Genomic DNA, 27,878 nt, shown 5'->3' on the forward strand with positions numbered 1-27,878 from the left:
GCACCTCCTCCCCCCCCCTCTTTTTTTTTTCTTTTTTGAAAATGAATAAAATAATCCCGTTTATTTGGGAGTGGGGAGGTGTCTGACAGTATCTGTGGCTCATGATAAAAACTGAGCTCATAAGTAAAAAATGAGAATTTGTGAAATCTTGCCTGTGCCACTATGAACCTGACATTTCTCATTATTTAAAGACTTGACAAGGTAGGAAGGTATATTAACATGTGGTATTTCTTACATTGTCTAATGGTGTGTTTTAACATTTGGAAGGCCGCAAAATGCAGTGAACCAACAATGTCAAGAGTGTGGCAAATGAGTAAATGGATGAGCAGGACGAAGGATTCTACTGTAACAGCCTAGACATCCCCTTGCTAGAGGACAGTCGCACGGGTTTCTGGAAACTGACCCTTGTTCGTTAGGTTTCCTTATCAACAAGAGTGCCCTTACCCAACTACAGATCTTCAGAGAGTTTGATTCTCACCCTTCCAGTGAAGCAATGTATTATAAAGCTGAACCGCAAAGGGGGTTTGAGCATCTCATGTCTTTTATTGAGATTTTTCACATTCTTTGTCTGGGGGCAGGTAATATATTTTCTATAAGCTTCTGTGCTCTCCTTCAACAACTGTAGTGCTATACTCTTTTTGAAAACGTGAATAAACATCACGAACGCTCACCACTTCATATCCTATAATGGTAACTATGCAGACTTTGAGGCTGCACCATGATTTTCCGTGGAATGTGGAACCAAAAGTTTCCCAGCCCCTTGCAAAGTTGGTTTTCTTATTTCGTAGACTGGAAACCCTTTTACATAGGAGGGTCAGTGGGTCACCCAAGAGCCCAGAGCTGGGAAATGGAAGAGCTAAGATCTAAGTCACCTTTGCCAAGCCTTGCTGTCGGAAGCCATGATGTGGGAACGCTTCTCTTTGACAGAGTCACAGATGCCCTCTTGCCTCAGCCCCTGCTCTTTCAGTTGCTTTCATACGCTGTTATCCTGGTCTGAGAAAATTGCTACCAGTTAGCTACCTCTTGAGCCCCAGGGTTCGTGTCACTGAGTATATATCATACATATCATACACTCACAGGCAAACATCTAAGCAGAGAAAGTAAACCATAGCTGGTTTCTTTTCTTGCACCTTTTGGCTTTATATTTAATCAGAGTTGGACCTTTAGGGTTATGTGAAAGGCTCTTTGGAGGAAACATGATATAATATTTAAGAAGAATGCTGGCTATTTCAGATAAGTTTCTTCTTATTTACTATTTGGTTTGGGTCAGACTTTCTCACTATAAACCGAAGAAATGACAATTTAGCACACTTCTACTTTGAAGGATAAAATACTGAAGAGCTAGAAGCTTATTTCAGTTTGGAGGAGTGGGGAATTGCTTCTGCCCCACTGTCTCTTCTTGTTATTAATTTATATGCTGAAATAGATTAGCGCAGTGCAGCATGAACGCCGAACATAAATACCCCGTTTATGTTTCCCCATCAGCTTCGGCTGTGGATTAATCTCACCAAAAGCTTGAATGGTTTCTTAGGGGGAAATATTGGAAGGGTTAGGTTCACCCCATGAGTTCCTTAAATATGCCATTAATTCACATTGATTTCAGAGAACACAGATAATCAGCCTGACTTCCCCCCTGGCTGGATGCCTTAGCAAGCTGTTTGTAGTTCTGTTCGCTGGAAACCTCGGGGAGCCTCCCACATTCACCATTTTCACATTCAGATCCAAGTGTCCAGAGGATGTTGTGGTCCAGCCACGAGGGAGTCCTACACTTGCTAGACAAACTTCTGAGCACCAGGCTTAATGGAGGCTTTGGAGAGATCTAGGAACATTCAGTGTGTGTGTGTGTGTGTGTGTGTGTTTGGGGGAGCCGTGTGTATGTACACAGGCATGCACATAGGTACATATGTAGAGGTCAGAGGACATCCTTAACTGTCTCTTCTCAAGAGACCCACCTTGTTCTTTGAGACAAGGTTTCTCACTATCCTGAAGCTCACCAGTTGGTCTAAGCTGGATGGCCAGCAAGTGCCAGGTGTCCGCCTATCTCCGTGTTCTTGGGGCAGAAATACAAGTGCATACTGTCCTGACAGGATCCTTTATATGGGTTCTGGGGAGACACATGTGAGTCCTCGTATTGGCACAGCAGTCAATTTACTGGCTAAGCTACCTACCCAACCCAAAATTTCTTTAGAAAAAGAGGGAGTCTCAGGCCGGTTCTGGTTTCTGGCAGGATTTGTCTAATATAACTACTGAAAATATTACTGGTCCATAATACAGGTTGACTTTCTTCTAGAGTTACCACCTCCAAGACTCTGAAGCACCTCATTGTTAGTGCACTGTTGGCATGCCAGCCCTGGAGCCAGACTGGCTGGGGCTAAATCTAGTGCCTTTTTTTTTTCATATGGCTTTTCAGATGTGAAATTTCATATGGAATTCAGGGCCTTGTACTTGAAGAGCTCTCCCCTCAGCCGCCAATACAAAGGTTGACCTGCAGTCTGTCCCTTCTGATTACGCCCCCTCAGAAAGTAGAGGAGGGGCAGAGACTGGGAAGAAGGTGACCAGTCAAGCCTGCCTGGTATTTGGTCTTACAGTATGCTCTGATTCCTTAGTGCCTCAGTCCCCTAGTCCCCTGACATTGTCCCAAACCAAAGTTGGCAGTCACTGTTTCCCCTACTAGGCTACTCCTTGTATTCTGGGGTGTCCTCTCGGTCTCTCCAGAGATGTCATGAGGTTCCTGTAAGACTGCACATCTATCATAGATGGACCAGGCACAGCAGCCAGAAAGTTGTCTCTGGGGTCTGCTTCTTAGTTAGGCTCTGGAAGCACTGGTCTGACAATGTCTCAATTTGGGGGAGCTGAGGAGATAGTTTATTCAGTCAGGAGAATGGTCACTGTACAAGCAAGAAGGTTTGTGTTTGGAGTCTCACCATGCATGTGAAGGATCAGGGACAGGACAGGTGCCTGTAATCCTAGCACTGAGTAGGCAGAGACCTGGGGATCTTTGGCTAGCCAGCCAAGTGGAATCTGGGCTCTTGGTACACGAGGAGATGTTGCCCCCAAAAGTTGGATGGGGAATGACTAAGGAAGGCACCCAGGATGGACCTCTGCCCTCAACATGAATGGAAGTCAAGATAAGTGGATTCTGGGGTCTTGTTGGAGAGCCATTCTCGTGAGAGCTGTAGTTAGTGGGCTCCAGGTTCAGTAAGAAGATAGTAAAGTGGAGGAAGATACTTACTCTCTAGCTTCTGTGTGTGTGTATAGGTGTCCAATGCAAGCACTATCACTACCCACAGCATGCATACATACACACACACACACACACACACACACACACACACACACAGAGAGAGAGAGAGAGAGAGAGAAAGAGAGAGAGAGAGAGAAAGAGACTCCTGATATACTAGATACAAAATTCTCATTTATCACTAAGGATGATACAGATGAAAGTTCTTTTAAAAACCTTCAAAAGCTGTTGAAAGTCACTGTGTAACTAAGTCAGTAGCAAATATTGCCCTAGAGCCTTCAGCAGGGAGAGCACTGAGACACAGCCCTCTGTGATTGCGTCTACTGGTTCCCCTGGTGTCTGTTACCCCTCCAGGTACTGGCCTGCCTGGGATGTCAAGGCTTTGGCATGAGAAGGCCCTCAGCTGGGATCCCTGCTGAGCTCAGCATCAACTTTGGACCTTGGCTGTCTCTCCTGGGATGCTCTTGGCTTGTTTGCAAGCCTCATTTTCTAGGCTGAGAGTTCATTGGCTTGGAGCCAGCTACATCCCCAGCTCTTAGTGGCCAGGACACTGGGCCATGCTTGGGAGTGAAAGTGTTTGTAACCTTGTAACTGGAGCAACAGTGAGAAGCCAGGACTCTGGTCTCTGCCTCTGTGCAAGGATCTGCAGAGATGTAGTAACCTTCAGGACCTTCTCATGTTGGCTAGAAACACTACAGGGTGCTATCAGAGGACATGTGGTGAGAAAGCCTCAACTGGTAGTTGCATTTCATTGGAAATGCTTATCAGACAGCAGCTTGGAAAACAAACCTTATTCTTCTGTTTCATAGTCATCAGAATACATTGTGTTAGCGGTTTATGTTTTACTTGAGGTTTTGTTTGTGTTTTAGACACAATCTTGCTGTGTACTCTCGGCTGGCATTACAGTCATCATCCACCTGCCTCTGCTTTCTTAGTGATGGGATTACAGATGTGTGACCCCTTGCCCAGTTTGGATGGTTTCTTCTGATGATGCTTGTGTTTGTATGTTCAGTGGTCATCACCTTTGGCCTTAGAACTTCTGAGTCTCACTTAGTTTTTCAAGCGGTAGTGGAAGTAAGTCAACTGTCGTAGGCAAAGGTTGGATGACTGATTTTCCAGATCTGGACAATGTAATCATAGAGGTGAGCACATTTGTGTGTCTACTTGCCCCAAATATTTATATGTATTTGTGATCATCTAGGAGCATGAAGCCTGGGATTAGCTATGATGTAGGACCACTTCTGTTTTTAAAGGCCTTCCTTCCTTCCTTCCTTCCTTCCTTCCTCTCTCTTTCTTCCTTTCTCGTTTGTCTTGTTTTCTTTCCTTCCTTCCTTCCTTTCTTTCTTTCTCCCTCCCTTCCTTCCTTTCTTCCTTCCTCTTTCTCTCTCTCTCTCCTTCCTTCCTTCCTTCCTTCCTCCTTCCTTCCTCCTTCCTTCCTTTCTTCCTTCCTTCCTTCCTTCCCTCCATCCCTTTCCTTTCCTCTTTCTTTCTTCCTTCCTTTCTTTCTTTCTTTCTTTCTTTCTTTCTTTCTTTCTTTCTTTCATTCTTTCTTGTTTTAGGTTAATTATATGCATACAATGTATCTGATGCTAATCACCCCTTTTCCTCTCTTGTTGTGCTCAGCTGCCAGATTGATCTTTATGCTGTGATAATTACCTGCTCTGATCCTTGTGCACCACTGCTTCATCTCCCCGTCTCTTCCCCTCCCTGGTTACCTCTACCCAAAAGGCACGTGCATGGTGGTCACAGAAAGCACATCTGAACTGCCTTGTCCTCAGGCATATTGAAGATTTTTGTCCTCAGTCATCAGGGTCCATTACACTAATCACAGTGTGACCTTGCATATCTGTAGACTTAACCACAGTTCAGAATTATTTAGTAATGTGTTTAGATTTTACCTCAGGAACATGTTTGAAATGCATAATTGTTTTTTTATAAAAGATGAAAATTACCATTGTGAGGAAAGTATGTTATTTGGTGAGATTAAACTCCCGGCCTCCCTTGTGTACATAACAAACTTATGGAAGCAGAGCTGGGGAAGGCTGCATCCCCTAGCATCAACCTGAGAGGACCTTCCTCCCACGCTTTCCAGCCTACTTCATAGGTGATACATTAGGCCCCGTGCTTTTGTTTCTCCCTGGAATTTGAAAAAATTAGAATTTTCAGTAAGTAGTAAATCCATAAGCTTGGGGCACAAAAATGTTGGAGTTTGATATAAAGGAGGTTTTGGAAGGAAGATAAGTGGTTGGTTGCCCTGGGGCATTTTGTGACAGAAATGGAGTTCAGTAACAAAAGGTCCTGCTTAGTCTGATTGCCCATTCATGCCTGGATCGGGGTCCTCCCTGCCGGACCCCCACTGACTGATGAGCTGATTGCAGGCGCTTCATAAACTTCATCTCACTTTAGCAGAACACATGGGGTTTGTCTGCCTGGGACTCCCCTTGTTTGTGGTAGGGTTGTTTCTTTTGCTAAGTGGAAGTTGACTGTTATTCTTCATTAATTATCTCTTTAAAAAGGAGGAGTGGAGCCAGTGGATGGCTCAGTGTGTAAAGTGCTTGCCGTACACACATAACAACTGGAATATGATCCCCAGTTTCCACGTAAAAGCTGGACATAGTGGTACACTTGTGACCCCATTGCTCAGGAAAGGGGAGAGAGAAGGGTCCCTGGAGCTCCCTGGCCAGCCAGGCTAGCCTAATCAGCAAAATTCTGCCCTCCTGTTCCAATAAGATGGAAGGTTCATGAAACGGCTCAGTGGGTAAAAAGCACATGTCTTACGAGCCTGATGATCTGTATTTGCCCCCCAGGTCCCTTGAAAAACTTCGAGAAGAGAACTGACTCCACAGAGCTGTCTTCTTAACTGCCTTGGCACACACCCACACAATAGAGATGCACACACACACACACACAGAGTGATAATAAATAAGACAAATAATAGGAAACTCTTAGCTGAATTCCCAGCAGCAGTTATGTGACTATGTCCACATGTGATGGTATTGGTACACAGTGGTTGCTTCCTATTTGTTCTACCCTTAAAGGTTTCTGATATCTTCTGTACTTTCTGTAATGGAGTACATAATTAAAACACTGAGGAAGATGCCCTGTCTGTGTGCAGGAAGCTGAGCCATAAGACAAGGCTCGGCCTTGGTTTCTTGTACCTGTCTCCTCCCCATGGCAACAGTTTCTACCCTGTCATATGAGTTGTAGTCCCTTTCTAGATGAGAAGATTATCTTTGCATTGGAGAGGTAAAGTTAAATCCATTTGCATTTATCTAAAAACCTTAAAAGTCCATTTGGGGAAGTGACTTGGACGTCATAAAATTATGATGTTGATTTGAGAGAACATTGAGTCTGGTCCTTTCCCTTGAATAGACCTTAAATCTGTGTTATTCAGACAAATGCGATGCTCTGTTTCATCAATGATTTACGTTCTATTTAAAAGTATGTGAAGATGGAAATGTCATGCTTTCCCATGGTTATTCATTGCAGGGACTCAGCAGCTTCCCTGCTGGGATCCACAAGTCCTCATACATTCAACATACTTTCTTGGGGCAGAGTCTTGTGAGCACCTTGTAGGCTATTTACCTTTTTTCTTTTCTTGCTGTTATTTTACAGGCATTTTTTCCCCTGCTCATGTAAACTACAAAGATATCATGTGCTTTTGTGGGGATCTGTGTACCCCCACATAAAGATCTATCAATTCGGTTAGCTTCTCCTGAGGCGATGACAAACATCTATCTACCATAGATAAGTATGGTGGTTTGGAGAGTTATGGCCCCCAAACACATTCATGTGTTTGAATGCTTGGCCCATAGGGAGCGGTGCTATTAGGGGGTGTGGCTTTGTTGGAGTGGGTGTGGCCTTGTTGGAGTGGGTGTGGTCTTTTTGGAGGAAGTGTGTCACTGTGGAGGTGGGCTTTGAAGTCTCCTGTGCTTAAGCTAGGCTAGTGTGACAATCATTTCTGTTGCCTGTGGTCTGCCTGTATGCTGCCATGCTTCTCTCCATAACAATAGTGGACGAAACCCCTGAACTGTAAACCAGCTCCAATTAAATGTGTTTCTTTATAACAGTTGTCTCTTCAGAGCAATGAAACCCTAACTAAGACATGGGTGAAAACTTCATAGACGCTGCATCTGCATGCCTCCTCTTTGTGTGTAGTTCCATTTCAGCATTCTCTTGCATTTCCTACGAGTACTTGCATCTGTGGGGAGCAATCAGTTAGTATTACCATAGACCCAGCTACCTCTGTCTTGGTCCCTTCAACTGGTTGCCATAGCTACAGGGCCACAGTTCTCCAAGATGCTGATGGGGTGAACGTGTTATATACACACTCTCCTTACAAAGTGTCTATGCTTTGCTACCCTCGAGTCCTCTTTAATTTCCAAGTCCTACTACCTGCTTTTTTTGCAGGAAAGACTACTGGTCTTAGCTGGATAAATAAATCTCCATGCAGGCTGAGCTAAAATATTTGTGGTGGTAATTTTAATGTAGACAATTAAAATTCCAGGGCTTTGACAATATATGTTTTCCCTTCTTGTTGAAATGAATGGCCAGCCTCTAGGCTAACTACCATTCTATGGCCATTTGGATCATAAGATATTTGCTTGCCAAGTATATAAAGCTATTCCTTATGAAGGATTTTCTTACTTGATCTCAGCATCCAGCATAGTAATTTGTTCATAGTGGAGGTGTGTATGGCTACCCGTGCATTCTATGAAGAATCGAACTGTGGTGTCATTTAAATTCCAAACCATCGTATAATATTTTAAATTGATGATGCTCTGTCAGGTGTAGTCACAAATTCACATTCTTGAGCTTGTATCTTAAAGCTTTTTTCTTTCAAAAAGATGTATTTTTTATGAGGCATGCGTGTAGGACACTGGAACCCTATGAAGTGGCATTTCTTTTTCTATTGTTAAAGAGAGAGCAAATGGCAGGCCATTAATAAAGCCTGCGGCTCAGTGAACCCCAAGGCACAGAGTTATATCTATTGCAATTCGGCTTTATTACACTGTTTGGGTCATAGGAGTGGACGATTTGGGCTGAAGTACATAGCAGAAAGGGAAATTGGACACACAGTTGACAATCAGGACCTGAGGATTCAGTTAAAAAGCGGCTCAGAGCGAAAGCATGTGGGACTCTCCCAATAGGACCTGGATTAGTGGCTCCTGCTGACACTGAGTGGCATATGTCATTACAGCACCTTACTGTTGGCTGTTTATAGTCCCGCATGAGATCCAGATCAGACCCACTGAAGGGAAAGTGACAACGTCTTAGTCTCTTCCTATTCCCAATGCTGATTGCAGGGTCTATCCCATAGGATAAACGCATATTTGTGTGTTTGTTTATTTGTGGTTATAGGGATTGAAGACAGAACTGGTGCGTGTGAGGAAAGCACTCTGCCACTGAGTCACGCCCCAGCCTCTCACTGGGGGATTCTAGGCAGGGGCTCTACCACTGAGCCACACCCCTAGCCCCTCACTGGAGGATTCTAGGCAGGGGCTCTACCACTGAGCCATACCCCCAGCCCCTCACTGGGGGATTCTGGGCAGCGGCTCCACCACTGAGCCATCCCTAACCCTTTTACTATAGGATTTGCCCTTCACTAGGGAATTATAGACAAGCACTGTACTACTGAGCCACATCTCCAGTTATGTCTATAGACAGACACAGCGTTGCTGAACTATATCTCCAATTCACTCAGTGCGTGTTTATTGTAAAGCATGCAGGCCGGAAACCCATCAATTCCTCTATAAGTCCCCTGTCTCTCACTGCCATGACCAGTTCCTCACTAACCTCTCCTTACTGTTCCTTTCCATCTCTTCCACCATAACGTGCTGTCCGTGTTGTGCTTAGTCGGCTGATGTATTTTATTCAACATCTACTTTGTTCTGCATCCTTTTAGTAAGACAGGAGAAATTACAAGATGTAACCTGTAAACGCTTTCATTTCACTCTGATGTGAGTAAAATGAATATATGTTGCGATATATCTCCAACCCAAATATGCCCCAGCAAAGAAAACAGGACACAGTTAATATGAATACATGCTGTGCACCCAGCTTGGGCAGATCTACTGCTACACTACCATCTATGTACCATTATGTATCATCTACTACCCATTATGAGACCCCTAGAACTTGCTGTTTCCCCAGTCCATGTGCTTCTGCTCCACTTTTCTTCTTCTTCTTCCTCTTCCTCTGCTTCCTCTCCCTCTTCCATTTTCTCCTTCCTCTCTCCCCCACCTTCTGCTCCACCTTCCCTTTTATCTGCCCAATCGTCAGCTCTCCTTTATTTTACAAATTAAGGTGGGAAGCAGGTTTACCGGAAATCACCTGAGTGCTGACTCATTCCTTGTTCACATCCACTCACGGGAGAATGGAATTACCATCAAATATAATTAGACCCAGGGCTATCCACTACAAATATCTAGTTTGTAAGACAGGTCAGCAGGAGGGGTTCTGGGAGTTAACCTGTGTCTTAGGTATGGTTTCTACTGCTGTGATAAAACGCCATGACCAAAAGCAACTTGGGGAAGAAAGGTTTTACTCAGCCTACTGGTTCTGACCATAGTCCATTGTCAGGGGATGGCAGGGCAGGTACTCAATGCAGGAGGGAACCTGGAGGCAGAAACTAAAGTAGAGGCCGTAGAGGAAGACTGCTCGCTCGGTGGCTTGCCCCTCCTGGCTTTCTCAGTCTGCTTTCCTATACAATCCAGGACCACCTGCCTGGAGACGGTACCACCTCCATTGAGCTGGGCCTTCCCACATCAGTTGTTAATCAAGAAAATGCCACACAGGCTTACATACATTCAATCTGATAGAGGTGCTTTCTCAGCTGACGCTCCTCTTACCAGATAACTCTAGCTCTGTCAAATTAACAATAGCAACAACAACCACAACCACCACAACCACCTACCAGGACAGCCTGGATGAGGATAAGTATTCCGCCAAGAGTGTAGGAAGGCACAGAGTAAAGAGCCTGTGGTAGGAGAGCGCTCTGCTCTGCCCCGTGGAAGTGTGTGTAGATGTCCGCTGTGCAGTGGGCCTTGTGAGATCTTAGCAGAAGAGTCACAAGTCCCTTTCCGTTCATTTTATTGATGTGGAAACAAACCTGTGTGTTCTGATCAAGGTCATAGATCTAATTAGTGATGGCACTTGAGCTAGTCACCAAATGTGCTGTATCCATGTTTTAAAAAGTGTTAGTGCATCTGTGCAAAATCTGTAAGTTATATGAATAATCCTCTGAATTGTCACAAGTGAGCATGCTCATCACATCAGTAGACTTTGGTCTTCCCTAAAGCTTCCCTCTGTCTCCCCTGAGTGCGTGTGTGAAATGAACACTAGATTGTGAGCTTGTCATTCCTTTGTTTAATATAGTCCCTTCCTAAAACAAAGCAATCTACAAGTTATATGAAGAAGTATGGCTTTTATAAACTTGAACTTTACTTTGAAAGCAGGTTTTTCATTAGTGGCTGGGGGTAGGGAAATGGTTCAGTGGATAAAGTGCTCACCACACAGATGTGAAAACTTGAGTTCAGCTCCTTAGGCCCTACATAAACTCTAGGCAGTAGTGACGCCTGCCTTTAGTCCCAGCACACAGTAGATGGAGACAGAAGGTCTCCATGGAGAGAAGGTATTTGCTTAGCAGAGTCACTCAATTCTGCATTCATGGAAGCTACCATGCCTCAATGAATAAGGTGGTTAGCCACTGAGGAAGGCATCTGATACCTACCAAGAATGATCAAAGAAGACATCTAATATGTACCTCATATACCTTCATGCATGCACACCCTCACACGTGAAAATAACAAAATAAAAACATAAAAATAAAGACAATGGGGCCAGGAGGTGGTGTCATACACCTTTAATCCCAGCACTCAGAGGGTAGAGGCAGGTAGGTCTCTGTGAGTCTGAGGGCAGCGCAGTCTACAGAGTGAGTTCCAGGACATCCAGGGCTGTTACACAGGAAACCTTGTCACAACAAACAAGCAAAACAATGAAATCAGTGTCTTGCATGATCCAGAACATTCTGGTGTATCCCTTTAATAGTCTGGTATTAGTTCTAAATAGGAAGGACCCACGTGAACATATCTGGTGCTTTCTGGACCTTTCGGTATTTTGGAGACTCTCATAGGCTGTTGCTTTTTCCTGGTGTATCAGGAATTATTTGCTACTTCACTGGGCTACATAGCCTTCATGTCTGCTGTTGAAAATTAGACCAGTTCATGTAATTGATTAATTGTTTAGATGGATTTATTGGTTGGATTGGGTTATTTTCATCTCAGCGTCATTAAAGGTTCTTTGTTCTTTCTGTTTTCTTTCAATATCTCAGATGACGTTGCACCGTATTTCAAAACGGAGCCGGGCCTGCCACAGATCCACCTGGAAGGGAACCGCCTGGTGCTCACCTGCCTGGCTGAAGGGAGCTGGCCTCTGGAATTCAAGTGGATACGGAACGACAGTGAGCTTACCACCTACAGCAGCGAATATAAGTAATTGATGGCTTGAAAATAAGATTGCGAGGTTATAGCTGAACCCCTGGCCTTGTAGGACCTGGTGACACAAGGGTGGTGCTGGGTCAAGTCCCCGTGCCCTGAGGGTGAGAGGCGAGGTGTGTGGTTAGAAGGGGGCTTGTTCCGGAAGGCCTTTTCACCTTGGAGTCCACCACTCTGCTTGCTAGAGAACGGGCGCCGTCTGGTGAAACACACGCATGGATAGGAATCCTCGAAGCACTTTAATGGGACAAATTTGCTACTTTTAGTGACAACCTCACCTACAAGTTTTGTTTGTACCTAACTGGTCCACGCATTTCGTGTAGATGTGTAGCTTAGGGGCCTCCAGAAGTCATGCTGTTAAAATCCTCTTTAGCTGCCTTTTCCAACTTTTCTGGGAGAGTCGGGGTGAGCATCACTTCATTATTCAGCAAGAAACCCAGTGAATAAAGAGAACCTACTATGCACTGGCCATCACGCCAGGTACAGGCGTATGATGAGAAACTTGGTGAGCTCTGAGCCCAGTGTGCGGAGGGTACAGCCGGAGTCCAAGCTAAGTTTAAGTTGTAGCTATACCCAGAAAGCAGCCCTAGCTCTGCCTTTCTGCTTCTGATCTTTGTATTTAAAAAAGAAAGTTAAAACATCTTAGATTATTTAAGTTAATGAACAAGTGGAAATCGTGGCATTTTCATATATACATGTTAGTCTAGCTGACTGCTTTCCTGCCTGCCTGTCTGGTTCCCTTCGTGCCCACAGAGTTTTGTCTTGCTCTTTTATGTAACTTCCTTTCCCCCCAGTGATTCTCTTCCTAGTTTTGTGACCTATACAGAGATAGACCATGTGCGCACCTGCGCACATACACACACATGCTTACCCTTAAGCCTAAGTTTTACATATGAGAGAAAAATACATACCTGTCTTCTTTAGTCTGGCTTATTTTGCTTGATTGACTCAATGATTTCGAGTTACATCCATTTTGTGCAAATGCCAAAATGTCCTTTTTTCCTTGTGTTTGAAAACCTTCCATCGAGTCCGAGTGCCATGTCCACGTTAGCTGCTCATCTGTTGTCAGACATCTTAATTGGTCTGTTTTCATAGCTCCTGTGAGTGGTGTAGCAAGCATGGGTGTGCAGGCATCTCTGTGGGACGTTAACTTAGAGGTTTCCAGTACCAATTAAGAGTGGTCTCCCTGGGTCCTGCATTGATCTGCTTTTAGCCTTTTGAGAACACTTGAGGGTGACTTTCCATCGTGTAGAGTGGTGCTGCATTCCCCTGGCGGCAGAACGGCTTCCTCTTCCTGTACACCCCCACTAGAATTTGCTGTCGGCTTGTGTTTGTTTCTTCCTTCTTTCCTGCTCATGGCCACTCTGACTGGGACTAGGGGAATCTCCCTGAAGCTTTTATTTGCATTTCCCTAAAGGCCGGAGATGATGAATACTTTTCAAGCGTTTATCGGCCGTTTGTATTTCTTCTTTTGAGAACTGTCTAGTCAGCTCACCATCCCACTTATTGATTGGGTGCTTTTTAATGTTTAATGTTTGCAGTTTTTATATGCCTTGATATTAATTCCCCATGTGCTGTGGAGTTGGCAAAGAGCCTTTTCCTGTTCTGTAGGCCATCTCTTCATGCCGGTGAATGTTTCCTTTGCTGAGCAGAAGTTTCTTAATTGCATGTAATCCCTCATGCCAGCTCCTGGAATTATTTCCTGTGCTGCTGAGTCTTGTTCGCAAAGTCCTTGCTGGTGCCCATACCTGGAAGTGTTTGCTCTGTAACTTTGCCAGCACTTCCAGACGCTTGGTCTTGCATAAAAGTCTTTGATCTATTTTTAATACATTGATTGTGTGTGTGTTTGTGTGTGTGCGGGCATGCATCTGTGTGCGGAGTGAGAGATATGGATCTACTTCTAATTTCCCTAGCACCATGCTGTTGTTTTTCAAATGTATGGTTTGTATATCTTTGTTAAAAACTTAGGTTTGGTTTCTGTGTTCTTCTGTTGATCTGTGTACATGTTCTGTGCCATAACCCTGTTATCTTCGTTGCTATGGCTCTTCAGTGTCATTTGAGTATGGCTTTGTGTTCTTGAGCCATTTGTGTGTCAGTGCACGTTTTGGGAGCTGTTTTTCTTCAGGGTCTGTGAAGACATCATTGGGAATTTGATGGGAATCCTGCAGACTCTGTGACTGTCTTCATGTGACAGCCATGCTCCCAATACTGACTCTTCCCATCCATGAACATGAGAGGTCTTTCTGATCCTAATGTCATCTTCAATTTATTTCTTCTGTGTTTTAAATTCCCATTGTACAGACCTTTCACCTACTTGCTTATATTTACTGATAGATTTTTTTTTAAAATATAAATAGATTTTTTTCTCTGTCTGCCTTTTTTTGGGGAGGGGGCAAGTTTGCAATTGATATATAAAAAAGCTACTGATTTCTGTATGTCCATCTTTTATCCTGCTGCTTAGCAGGGAGTGTATGCCTTTCTGGGAGTTTTCTGGTAGTCTTTCAGGTCTTATACTGTAGAATCAAATCATCTGCAAATGGAATGATTCAGTTTCTTGATTTCCTATGTGTATCCCTGTTTATCCTTCCCTTGGCTTATTGTTGAGCTAAGCCTTAAGCTCTCTATTAAGTGAGCACCTTGTCTCACCCCTGGCTTAGGAGGAAATGCTTGCAGTTTTCTGCTCTTTACTGTAGTATTGGCTGTTGGTTTGCCATATGTGGCCTTTTAGTATGGTAAGGTGTTTTCCTTCTATTTCTCATTTCTCCAGGGTTTGTTTTTCGCTGATTTGTTTTGTTTTGTTTTTAAGACAGACAGATGGTGAACTTTGTCAAGAGCCTTTTCTGCAGGTATGGAGATGATCATACACTTTGTCCTTAACTCTACTCACTTGCCTGTGTTGGAGTGGAACCAACTTGGTGTGGTGTATGGCGTTAGTGTGTTCCTGAATTTGGTCTGCAAGAATTTTATTGGAACTTTTGCATCTGTGTTCATTTTAGAAATTGGCCAATGGTGTCTGTCTGTCTGTCTGTCTGTCTGTCTCTCTGGTTTGATTTTCAGGGCAGTTTGCCTTCATTAAACAACCTCATTGATACTGGCTTTTGTTTTTTTTTTTTTTTTTTACTCCTTACTGTGTCATGCAACAGTTTGTGGATCACTCATATTAGCTTGTCTTTGAAGATTTGGCAAAATTTGGTAGTGACTCTTTCTGGACCCTTTGCTGGGAAACATTTTAATACTGGTTCAGTTTCATTGTTTTTATGAATCTGTTTTCTTTATATCCTTTTTATTTAACTTAGTAGGTTATATATGGTTAGAGATTTAGTTATTTCTTTCAAAATTTTCAGGGTTTTTGGATTTGGAATAAAAGTGTTCATAGTATTTCCTACAGTCCTCTAGATTTCAGTGTCATCTGAAGTGTCTCTCCCCTTTCTTCTCTAGATTTAGTATATTGGGTCTCTCTCTCTCTCTTTCTTTCTTTCTTTCTTTCTTTCTTTCTTTCTTTCTTTCTTTCTTTCTTCTCTCTTTCTCTCTTTCTTTCTTCTCTCTTTCTTCTTTCTTTCTTTCTTTCTTTCTCTCTCTCTTTCCCTTTCTATCTTTTCTCTCTCTCTCTCTCTCTCTCTCTCTCTCTCTCTCTCTCTCTCATGTTTGGCTAGGGATTAGTCTTATTTGTGATATTGAAGATCCAATTCAGATTGATGCTCTCTATTAAGGTTATAGTCGCCATTGCGGACATTTCTGCCCTCTTCTGCTTTGTGTTGGCTGGCTCCTGGTTTTCTAAGACCTAGAGGTACATCATTAGGTTATTTATCCTGTTTCGATTTTTGGTTTTTGGTTTTGTTTTTCTAATCTGAACACTCATAGCTAAAGATTTCTTCTTAGAACTGCCTCGGTGGTATCCAACAGTTCTGGTAAGTTGTACTTAATCAGTTGTATTTTTTATCTGATTTGGGGACCTGTCATTTCCCTGATAATTTTTGTCAGTGACCTTCTGGTCATGTGAGGGGTATTACTTAGTCTACATCTATTTGTGTAGATTCTGTGGTTTCTCTTGCTGCAGTGATTTCTACCTTCATTACGATCTGATAAGATTTTTAAATTCAGTTGTTTTGTATTTGCTAAGTCTAGATTTGGTCTGGGAAGGCCTTAGAGAAGATTTCATGATTGCTGAAGAATATGTATTCTGTTCATGTTGAACAAAATATTCTGTCTGTTAAGTCTTTTTGACCTATGGTGTAATTTAACTAAGAGGTTTCTTTGCTGAGCTTATCTGGATGACCTGTCTAACAGAGGGGGTAAGGTATAGACATCACCAGTCGCCTCTGCAAGAGGATGTCTCTGACCTTTTCTGGCCATTAGTATTTGTTTTATGAAACTGGGAGCCCCAGATTTAGTGTGTGTACACTGACGATTGTTGTATCCTCTTGCTGAATTCACTAATGTGTTGTGGCCTTCTGTCTTTATGTGTATGTACATGTATGTGTGACTATGTATATGACTGTGTATATGGTATATGTGTTTGTACACATGTGTAAAGATGTGAGTGCCTATGTGTATTCAAGTAGGAGCCAGAGGAGGTGTCATTCTCTACTGCGTTCCCTTAAAAAGGGGCCCCCAAGTGAACCAGTAAACCCTAGCAAACTTCCAGTGTCCTTTTCCCCAACAGCACTGCAGTTACAGGCGCTTGCATGCAGCTATGCTTAGCCATTTACTTGGGTGTTGGAGATCAGAGTTGGGTCCGTGTTGTTTGCCTAGCTCAGCCCTGAACCTTCTCCCCAGCCCTTTATGTGTTTTGACTAGCTTCTGCTAGCAGTCAACTTTATCAATGCTGGAACAGACATGCTGTGTGACCTTTGTCTCCTATTAGTTTGATACATTGCCTCAGTCCTTGTCTTTTGTTCTTTGGGTATCCTTACCAATAATTATGTTTCCTGGAAACAACAGACAATTTGATGTAAATTAGAATTTTTTCACTTGAATTTTTATTCTATATTTATCAGTATTTTGTTACATGGATGGATGTCTGTGCACTGCACGCATGCCCAGTACCTGTGGTTACCAGAAGAGGGCATCAGATACTCTGGGACTGGAGTTACAGACAGTTGTGAGCCACCTGTGGGTGCTGGCAATCTAACCATGTCCTCTGGAAGAGCAGTCAGTACCATATCCCCAGCCTATGGATCTATTTCTTTTTTAAGAAAGATATATTTATTTATTGTGTGTGGATGCCTTGCCTGCATGTTTGTGTACCACATATGGGCCTAGTGACTAAAAGGTCAGAAGAGAGTGTTGAATCTCTTGGAACTGGAATCAGGATATTTATGAGCCACCTTGTGGGTACCAGGAGTCAAACATGGGTCCTGTACAAGAGCAACAAGTCAACAAGTGCTCTTAACCACTGAACCATCTTATCTGCCCCTGGGTCTGATTTTTTTTAATGCAGTCAGCCAATATCCCCCACTCCCCCCCCCCCCCGCCTCTGAGTCAAGTCCATTTATATTTAAGAGCATAACTGAGAGATGTTCACTAATTCTGATAATGTTGTTGTTGTTCTCCAGTTGGATAGATTATTGCTTATTCTCTTTTGGTCCCTAGATATCAGGGCTTGCTTGCTTCCTTTTTGGACGTGATGGATTCCTGCCTTTGTAGCTCAGGTTCTTGCTAATAGCACCTGGGAGTACCTGCGGCTTGGCTTCTGTAGTCACCGTTCCCTAAGGACTGCCATGCTGGGTGCTGTGCTTTTGAACATGATGGGGTTCAAAAGCCAGCAAGTCAACAAAGTTCATGAGGCCCCAAAGAAATTGAAATCCTGCTGCTTTCATGACTTAAGAAGGAATTGACTATAGAGAGTGTCAGCCCAACCAGCTCCCCCTCGTCTACCTCACAAGTTCTAATATGAGATGCGTAGCCCAGGTTCAGCTTGCCTCAACTGTCTGTCTGTCTGCTGTCTGTCTGAATATTTCTTTCTTTCTCACTTTTTCTCTTTCTCTTTCTCTTTCTCTTTCTCTTCCTCTTCCTCTTCCTCTTCCTCTTCCTCTTCCTCTTCCTCTTCCTCTTCCTCTTCCTCTTCCTCTTTCTCTTTCTCTTTCTCTTCTCTTCTCTCTCTCTCTCTCTCTCTCACTGTGTGTGTGCATGTGTATGTGTATGTACATGATGTATGTGTGTATGTGTGCATGTGTATGCGTTGGGTGTGTTATTCGGAGTGTTCCACTTCCACATGTGTGGTTATAAGCTTTCCTATAAAGCCCCCGCTTTCTGGTCATGGCAGCCCATTGAAAGCCGGCTGCCTTGGTCTCCAGACCAAGCCTAAGGAGCAGCCGCACCTCACCAGCTCTCATTCCCTCTGTGCATCTGGCTCCTGTCTTCCTTACCACCCTATGCCTGTTCCTGCCATGTGCTTACCCTTTAACAAGTAGGGTTTTGGACTTTCTGTAATATAGTCGTACCCCTAGCTACCTCTTTGTGGGGATCAATTTATCACAGCAATCTAGAGCACACACCAATACAACATTTCCAGGTTGGAACCCCAGCTCCAACTCCTGTATGATTCTGTGACCTTGAGCAAGTTGGCTGTATACCCTGCTGGAAAGATTTACAAGAACTGCCTGTGTTAATTATTTTCCCAGTTGCAAGAAAACAACTTCAGGGAATTGAGGGCTTATTTTGGTCCACAGTTTGAGAGCATAGCCCACCTTGGAGGTGCAGATGTGTGTTCTCAATGAGGAAGCAGAGACAATGACCACTGGGGCTCTGCCTACTCTCTTCTTTTTATTCAGCCCAGGAGCCCAGTCAATGGAATGGGGCTACCCACAGTCAGTGTGGGTTTTCCCACTTAATGAACCCAACTAGAATCTCCCTCCCAGACATACTTAGAGGTGTATCTCTGGTGTGATTCCTGACCCTGTCAAGTTTACAGCCATTAGGAACCATCACAGGACCAATCATGTCTCATGAGTGGTATAGAAGCATTGGCTCTACTGTGTAAAATACCCCATTTCCTGACATACATTTGACCATCCAGTAATTCCTGGCAGTATTCCTCTGTGTTATTATGATGTTATGGGGGTTGGCTTACTGGTGTAAAACTAACAAAACAAAACAAAACACAACACAACCAAACAAAAAAATAAAAAACAACCCAAAAACCAAAAATCTAAAAACAAACAAAACACAAAAATACAGACCGGGAATAGAAAAGAAATGTCGGTGAACGATGAGCTTGGACAGACATGGCTTGAGCTCCGGTAACTTCAGGTTCCTATCTTGCTTGCTTGGTGTTGTTGGAGAAGTGAACTATTTTGACCTAGTCGGCTCATCTGTAAAATGGTATAATAAGTCCCATGCCAGTGGGTGCTAATAAAAACCTGTTCAAGACAGTTGTATAGTAGTGTGTGTGTGTGTGTGTGTGTGTGTGTGTGTGTGTGTGTGTGTGATTGTCTATGCACATGGACAACCTCAGCTGTCCTCCCCAGACACTCTCCCACTTTACATCCTTCCCTTCCCTTCCCTTCCCTTCCCTTCCCTTCCCTTCCCTTCCCTTCCCTTCCCTTCCCTTCCCTTCCCTTCCCTTCCCCTTTCCCCCCTCCCCTTTCCCCCTTCCCCTTCCCCTTTCCCCCTTCCCCCTTCCCCTTTCCCCCTCCCTTCTTCCCCTTTCCCCCTTCCCCCTTCTTCCCCCTTCCCCCTTCCCCCTTCTTCCCCCTTCCCCCTTCTTCGCCCTTCCCCCTTCTTCGCCCTTCTTCGCCCTTCTTCGCCCTTCTTCGCCCTTCCTTCCCCCTTCCTTCCCCCTTCCTTCCCCCTTCCTTCCCCCTTCCTTCCCCCTCCCCCCTCCCCTCCTCCCCCCTCCCCCCTTCCCTCCCTTCCCTTCCCTTCCCTTCCCTTCCCTTCCCTTCCCTTCCCTTCCCTTCCCTTCCCTTCCCTTCCCTTCCCTTCCCTTCCCTTCCCTTCTGCCAAGGTCTCTCACTGGGATGTGGAATTTACCATCAGGCTAGGCAGGGTGGCTGGCAGGGCCTCCAGTCATGCCTATCTACACCTCCCCAGTGCTCAGATTACAAGCGTGCCCCACCACATCTTCTAGCAGAACACCAATGCCAATGTGCTGGATTTTTGACATGAGTTCTGAGAGATTAGAGTGTGCACCTTCACACCTGGATTTTTGACATGAGTTCTGAGGATTGAACTCAGGTCATGCCAAGTCACTGTGCCAACTGAGCCATCTCCCCTGCTCTTTACTCTTAAAGCCCAAGTGTACCTCAGGCTATTTTTCTATATGCAACCTCTTAAACGTCATGTTAACCTAAAAGTATGTGGAAAGGTGCATTGTTTAGGTTTTATTTCGTTCTTCATTGCTCTTTTCAGTAGCGAAATTTACCTATTCGTTTGAAATATGTGGTGATAATCCGCAAGAAGACAAAACAGTGGTGGTTGTACTGAAGCAAGACCAAAGTAGCGGCTCATTATACATGGACCATTAAAATAAGGCAGCCGCCTCGATACGTCTCTGGGCGCACAATGAGGAGACACGCATTCTTCTGGAGCAGCCATGGCTTGCGGTGGAAATGATGAATTGCATTCTGTTCACCGAGGTCTTCAGATTCTGAGATGAGTTATCAAGAATCCATTGTATTTTGTCATCAATTTGCCCAGATGTAAAAGCTGCTTAAAAATCGCATACTATTTTTTTTCAAATTACTCTTTCATCCGCCTCCTCCCCAGAACACCTTCAGCTATCTGTGTTAACCTTCATGAGACCTTTGTAAGTCTCAAATTGAAAAACAAGGATGAAATGATAACTGCCTTGCCTGAGAGTGAGCACCAATTTCTACCTCCCCTGGTGTCAGTCAGGAAAATGCTAACACTGTAAGGAGATAATCGTGTAATTTCACCTTTCCTGGCACTGACTAAGAACAGTCTTTTCTCTGCCTCTTGTATTACCTGATGCTTGTGGATTTCCGAGAATTTTAGATGGTTCGGTTCACATTAATACTTGCCCCGCCTTTTTGGCACAGGTGAGGGCATGGCATAGCAACAGCGGTTCAGTAATTAAGCTAAGTTTGCTCAGGCTTCTGAGCTGGATTTGCATACAATTTTTACAGGAAACATCTGTGAGTTCTGGTCTGCACTGAGAAAAAAAAAGCCTTTAATATTTATATTCCAAGTGGATGCATCCCCATGTGTGGAGAATTTCTTAATGCTTGCACAGTATGCCTATTATAACAGTGGGAATAATTGGATAGTCTAAAAATTTCGTCATTTTCCTAGGAGACACATCTCCATAGTTCAGTTCTGTGCCACAACAACAACAGAAACTTGATGGATGTTTATTATCTTTTTTTATTCCAGTTAAAATAGGGATAGTTAAGGGAAAAGCTATTTTCTCCTGTTTGATAAAAAAACACAAGGAAACTTCACTGTATCAATAAAAGTTATCAAATTCCTGGGGATAACCTTTATAGGAGATTTATAAAACCCACATGAAGAAGAGTGTGGAGAATGGCGTAGCGAGAGGCTTCAGGAGGCTGCTACCCAGGAAAGCTGCGCTTCCTAAATGCCTCCACCTTCCCAATGACTGACTGTATGAATTTAGCCCAGTCAATAGGCCTTTTAGTAAAACTATTATCAGTACAACATTTGCTTACAGTACTGATGATCCACACAAGGAACATGGCAAGGAAGCCCTCTACCACCAAGCTATATCCTCAACCCAAGATGGTTTTTATAAGAAACTCTGGTGATGTTTTGTCCATTGGGAAGTGCCATGACAAGGACAGCTTTGGCATCTAACAGTGGCCAGTGCCAGACAGTGGCAAACACAGGAGTAGCTTTGAGAAGGATTGTGTGCTTTTAGACCTCTTAGGAGCCTCAGGCCTTACAAGCAGGACTGATCTGTCTGCATCTCATCTCACTAGTTACAGTGCATTCAGATGACATCACCGTTGAATCTCTGTGGCCAGGAGGTTGCTGAGTGCCTCTGAAGTGGGAGCTGCCTAGTGATGCTAAAACCCACATTTTACCCCCACTGTGTTGTTTATCAGCATGTGGTTTCTTCCTTCTGAATTTACAGTTAAGGGTCTCCCAGGTCTCCTTCCCATTCCTTCCATGGACTTCTCCCTTTAGAAGCAAAGAGTCACATTAGTTACTTCTGCCGTTGCTGTGATTGTAACAACCCACAAAAGAACTTAAGGAAGCAGCTGTTTTGGCTCCCAGGATGAGGGTTCAGTCCATCGTGGAGAAGACATGGGAGGAGTGGGAGGTGGCCGCTCATGCTATATATGCATTCAAACAACAGAGAGCAGAATGCTGGTGCTCAGCTTGCTTTCTCCTTAGTTACTCCAGGACCTCAGCCTAGGGGATGGTGCTGCTCGAACTCAGGGTATATCTTCCTATCTCAGTGAAAGTAATCAAGAAAATCCCCCACAGACAGCCCAGAACCTAAGCTAATCTAGAGGGCGTTGTATGAATGTTTAACCCTGACCCGGGGTTCGTACCCCACCTTGACCATTTAGTTCCCGGATAAAAGACACACTTAACCTTTATATTTACAATAAGCCTTAAACAGAGCAAGAGCTGGGCAGTTGCCTACCCTCTATGCTATTAGAATCTACTTTCCTATCTATAACCCTGAATTAGTACTTATTATGTTTCATCTGGGATGTCCTTAAACCCCATTGCTCAGCCCTCAGGGCCATGTTTTCTTGACTCTAATGCGTTGGTGTCTTCCTCCTCCTCCTCCTTCACTTTCTTCTTCCCCTCGTGATTCTCCTCTGATCCTCAAGCCCTGTAACCCTAAGCCCTTCTTATATGTCTTCTGCCCAGCTATTGACTGTCAGCATCTCAATTTACTTATCAAAAATAATTTGGGATCAAAGTCACACAGTGTCACTGGGTTCTACATGCAGATTCTCTCATCTTTGGGACAACCAGGTACAAGCAGCATGAGGCCAACCTACTACAATAGAATCCCTAGCTGGTATGCCCAGAGGCTCCTTACATAGCTGGTTCTAGGTCTTATCTAGATGACAATAGGAATAGGCCACCACAGAGCCAAAAATACTGCTTGCAGTATCCCTGGAAGGCTATTGTGAGTACCTCTGTTTCCAGAATGTTAGTGGCCCATGTATTCCCCAGACCCAGGTGTTTAACCATCCCATCAATTTGTGTGGCTTAAAAGTCATTGAGAAAGGAGCCTTGGTGCTTAGAATTATGTGGCTCTGATAATTCTCTTGTAAGAGTTATTTCTGTGGGCATTTTCCTAATACCCATGGCACAGCTCCCATTTATCACTTCACACAGCAGAAATTGCTTTTCAATATCTGTAGTTGCCCACTCAAGAAGGCATAACTTTGGGCTAGAACCTAAAGGCTCTACTTGACTCTTTGAGATTGCTGGAGAGCCCCTGAGGAGCCTTATCCACAGCAACTATCTCTATCATCATCAGATATCAAACATGTTTTCAAGAGGTAAAACAACACCAAGAACACCCCAGGACAAAGACTTCTCTCATGTCTGGTCTCACTAATCCTGTCTGTCATGCTGGGCTAAGAGCAAGTAATAGGGTCAAACCTACACACTTGTAGTGAAATTGTTTTTAAGATGCCAGGTATTAGACAGTGAAAGATGGGGATCCCTAAGAGGTAGGCTACAAACAAGGGGAGCCATGTAACTGCCCACAGTGTCTGCCTTCATAGAATTTCCAAGCAAAGGCATACAAAATTGAGAACCCAGGTGGTGTCTCTTCACTAAGCTAGATCTCAGGGCAGGGCAGGGCAGGAGGCAGATAGAAACTCTAGATTTCTCAAGAGCAGAGGATGCAAAGGAATGTGTGGAGAAATATTTCTGGAGACTGCATAGGCTCCTTTGAGCTTTAGCAGGGTCAGAGCACACTGGCATGAAGCAGCTACTCAAGACCAGGTACAGAGTTACCAGGGTGACAGCTAGTGGCTCCCTGTGTCACACAGGAGGGAGTATACTATCATCAGCACAAATTCATCAGTCTTAAATGAAACATGTTCCGTCCCACCTAGCTACAGTTAAAAAGCAATACTTTAAAAGGGTTGCGTGAGTTGCTTCGGAGTATCTTCACAAGAGCACCACAGAGTCCAAGGACATTTGTAAGAATTCCCAAACATCCAGGGATCAACAGCTTAAACTCTGCAGTAGCTAAAATCTAATCAGTTTACTGAGCTTGCAAAGAGGCAGAAAGGATGATCTGAAGTGAGGAGGAAAAGATTGAAGCCAAGTAAAAACTGACACAAAGCAGCAGAGGAAGACTGTAAAACCATGACCATGCTGTTGATGACCAAAGTAAGACAAACGCTAAAGGTAAAACGGCATCTGAAGAAGATTAGGATGCTCAGAAGTAAATATTAGTAAGCTCACGCATACATCAGTGGAAGTATAAAAATAAAAAGCATATCAAAGAAACAATTAAGTGAGCATTAGAGAGTAACAAGAACAAGTATATGGATAACTAAAACCAAAGAAGGGGCAAGGGAAATAGTTAACAAAACTACTGTTAGTTTTTCCTAATTTGAATAAGAGCCACAAAGTTACAAGGCATCAAATTATAATAGTAGACTTACTAGCCAATTCAATAAGGCAAGAAAAAGAAGTTATCGGCATTGCAAAGGTAAAAAAAAAAAAAAAGACTGCTTTCATTTTCAAACGGCATTGAGTACCTGCATAGTGAGTTCAGCAATGATAGAAGACAAGTATGTAAAAATCACATATCTCATAATTTATCATAATCATAATTTATATCTTATATGTTTTAGATAAGTCATACTTATCTATAATACATAACACACAGAAGAAATAAAAATAGCCACAAACACTGAAAACTTCAAATATTGAGAGAAATAAGAGAGCCTGGCCATTGGACAGAATGCTGTGCCCTTGTGTCGGAAGACAACTATTAAACATGCTTTTATTCAATTAGTTTTACAATACCTTTATTTACAGACTGGCCTCTTGTCCATATTTCTTAGGCTTGACATCTTGAGGCACACCTCACAATTAAAATCCTTCACTGAGCCAAGAGGAGCATCCATACACATATTGTTTTTAATCCACTTTTTCTCAGTCTGTGGCCTGACAAGTAAAGGTGTGTCTGAGCATTGCCTTCTTAGGAGAAGCAAGGTGGTTTGTATCAACTGTTTAAACTGAACGTGACCCTCACCTGCATCTTCCTGCAGGGAATCGACTCCTCGTCATTCCTAACCTTGGCTCACGTTAATTCTCTTCTGATGGTTTATACTCCAGGAGTCCTGCGCTGGGAACTGACTCAGTTTCAAAAACAGATTTCGTTTGGGCTCAAAGCCATGAGAGCTATGAATTTTAGGTAAAATAGAATCTCTTGTAGTTTCATGCCACATCCGTCACTTCATTGGTTTCTAGTACCCAATATATAGATGGTTATAAAACTTTTGATAGGCCTTCAACTTTCTTCTTTATTGTAAGTCTGTATTTGTGAATCCTGACATTGGAAAATGGATCCCTCATTTCTGAGGCATCAAGTTAACTATCGTTTTGTCTAGAAGGATGGGGTAATAAACTTGGGAATTTAAAAGTGGATGGGAAGTTGCCTTCTTAGCTCAAGTAAACATGACCCACATTGAGCTTCCAGGCTTGTATAGTGTAACTTGTGCCAAAATGTGTAGCCTAGATCTTTAATATTACTGAGGCATGGCCCGTCTGCATGTGGATCCCACAGAGCTGTGTGCCGTGCATATTGGTTTCTGGCTTCAGTCTGATGGCCTTTCCTTGGCTATGCAGTCAGAGTGGACAAGATTGTTCCTGGAGAAATTTCTTAAACAGAATTGATGTGTGGCTTCTTAAAGTCCTTATAGGAGATGATTTGGATGTAGATAATTAGTCTCTCTTGGGTCTTCTGTCTTAGGATCATTGTGGAATCTAAGTGAAAAGCCTTAGCCAGAAGGACAACTCAACCTAATGTGATTCATTGTTGACAAGTACTTCCAAATGAGACACCAGAAGCTTTTAACTCTATGTTCCTAATTTGCTGGTGCTTGTTATAGTGCTTACAGTTTAGGCTCCTTTTCCATTGTGGCTCTGTGTGGATATTTTTAAATGTGTAGAGAGTAACATTTGTCTTCATACTTTAATTCTTGGTATAGTGGTCCCCATTTTTTATGTCTAGAGAGAATCTCACATCATAAAGAATTAAGTAATCAGAGATGGAATAAAAGATTTTGTCCATAAAAAAAAAAATCAATGCCCTCTTTCCCAAAGGTTTTCTGACATTTAGTTCTTGCTGACTTTAGAATGTTTAATCCTAATAAGGTTAGATCCACGAGACTGACTCCTGTCACATGCTCGAGCTTCGTGAAATGGAGATTTTCACCTTTCTGCCCCTGATTAGACAAAGAAAGAATGGGCAGCCTTCAAAACATTGCTTATGTTGGTAAAATGAAAAAAAATCACAAGGTCCCAAGAGACTTAAAAATATATCAACAGCAACTCTTGAAATTTGGGTTGGCTTTGGTCAGTGTTGGGATAAAATCTAAGCATAGTCGTTCATGGTGGCTGTTGTGAGACTCTTATGGGACATTGGCATCCCGTGAGTCTCTGGAAGCTTTGTACATCCAGATTGAACCCTAATGCAACTACTACCTGCTCATTACATGTGGCCCAGGCCCACAGGCATCGATCTTTCTTCCTCATTTAAAATCATTTTTAAATCATCAAATATCACACACACACACACACACACACACACAGAGTAATTTTGGCAAATACAGTGTTCTTGATGGGTAACTCCTTCTTCCCTGTTCTACCAACTTTAACTTCATACTGACGACTTAACTCTTCTAAGGACATAACCTTGACCTTGCCCAGTGTGTATGACCTGTCAGTCAGGCACACCTTCAAAATTGTGCATCTATTTTCTCATCAAATTCCATCCTAGATTTTTTCATCATTATTTTGCTTGAGGAAACAGTCAGCTACAGATTCATTCAACTTTGGATTATTGTTTTTTAAAGTTTAATACAGGAAATTTATAAAAATAAAATTGAAAACATAATTAGCATCTAACCTTCCCAAAATGAGGTGATGGCTTTTACTGTGAATTTCCCTAACCCCCCTCTTTTTAACTATAAAGATAAGAACTTTTGTCTGAGTCATAAAAGCTTATAAAACCTGGTAGTTATTCATGTAAAATAGGTATCATACTGCATAAAATTATAGATAGCAGACTTTTTGTGTGGTTCTGTGGATTGAATCTGTGCCCTGTGGATAAAGGGAAGACTCCTCCTACCACTTAGGGATTCTCCCACCCCATTAGTTCATTTCCTTATTGTTTTCTTTTTCAAATTTTACTAGAGTCTCATACATGCGAGGCAAGTACTAAATCATTAAGCTACATCCCTAGCCCCAAATTTTTATTTTCTTATCATCAATATTAGCAGCAGTACTTGATTGGTTGCTTGGTTGCTTGGTTGGCAGAGTTCTTAGCCCAGGCTAACTGGGATCTCCTATGTAGCCAAGGATGACTTGAACTCCTGATCTTTTTGCTTACATTCCCCATTCCCAAGTTCATATGGCACCCTACCTGGTTTATGTGGTGCTTGGGATCAAACACATGACTCTGTACCTGCTAGGCAGGCCTTCCATGAACTGAGCTACATCCCCACCCAGAATTACTTATATAATTCCTGACTATCAAGAGGTATGTAGATCTGACTTTGTTCTGGAGGTGTGGTTTTGTTACCCTGATGAATATTCTTGGTCTTAATATCTTCTTATTGGGAATGTCTGCCAAGCAGATGTAATTCATATTTTAAAATACATTTCTACAGATGCAATAGTTCCTTTCCAGAAAAAAATCCATTTAGCAGCTTAATTTTTCCTAGGTGTGCTCCCTACCCCATTTTTTTTTTTTTTTTTGACTCTCTATCAATGAATGGTCATCGGTAGTTCAGCAGGAAGCCATGGTCATTGTCGATTTGTTTTTTTTTTTTTAATCTTCCCTTTTAGTTGTATTTGGAGTTGATTCTGAGCAGAGTTAAATCCCAGAAACAAGCTAATATTACTAGCTCAGGTGAGTTGTGCTTTTGAACAAATAGTGGAGCATCCTCAGGATTGTGGGGCCACTGGAGACTAGGCAGAGTGGAGTGCAATGACCTGCC

General features: G+C 43.1%; 1 protein-coding gene across 2 annotated transcripts in view; it reads left to right on the plus strand.

The window, feature by feature from the left end:
- The window catches only part of Sdk1 (sidekick cell adhesion molecule 1), a 974,090-nt gene that overhangs the window by 329,223 nt on the left and 616,989 nt on the right, over positions 1-27,878 (plus strand). For both annotated transcript variants that reach the window (XM_006504712.1, NM_177879.5), the window contains exon 2: positions 11,574-11,733. In XM_006504712.1, the coding sequence (XP_006504775.1) occupies positions 11,574-11,733 (160 nt within the window). The remainder of the gene's footprint in view (positions 1-11,573; positions 11,734-27,878) is intronic.

Source organism: Mus musculus, chromosome 5, assembly GCF_000001635.26.
Source record: "Mus musculus strain C57BL/6J chromosome 5, GRCm38.p6 C57BL/6J".
Lineage (NCBI taxonomy): Eukaryota > Metazoa > Chordata > Mammalia > Rodentia > Muridae > Mus > Mus musculus.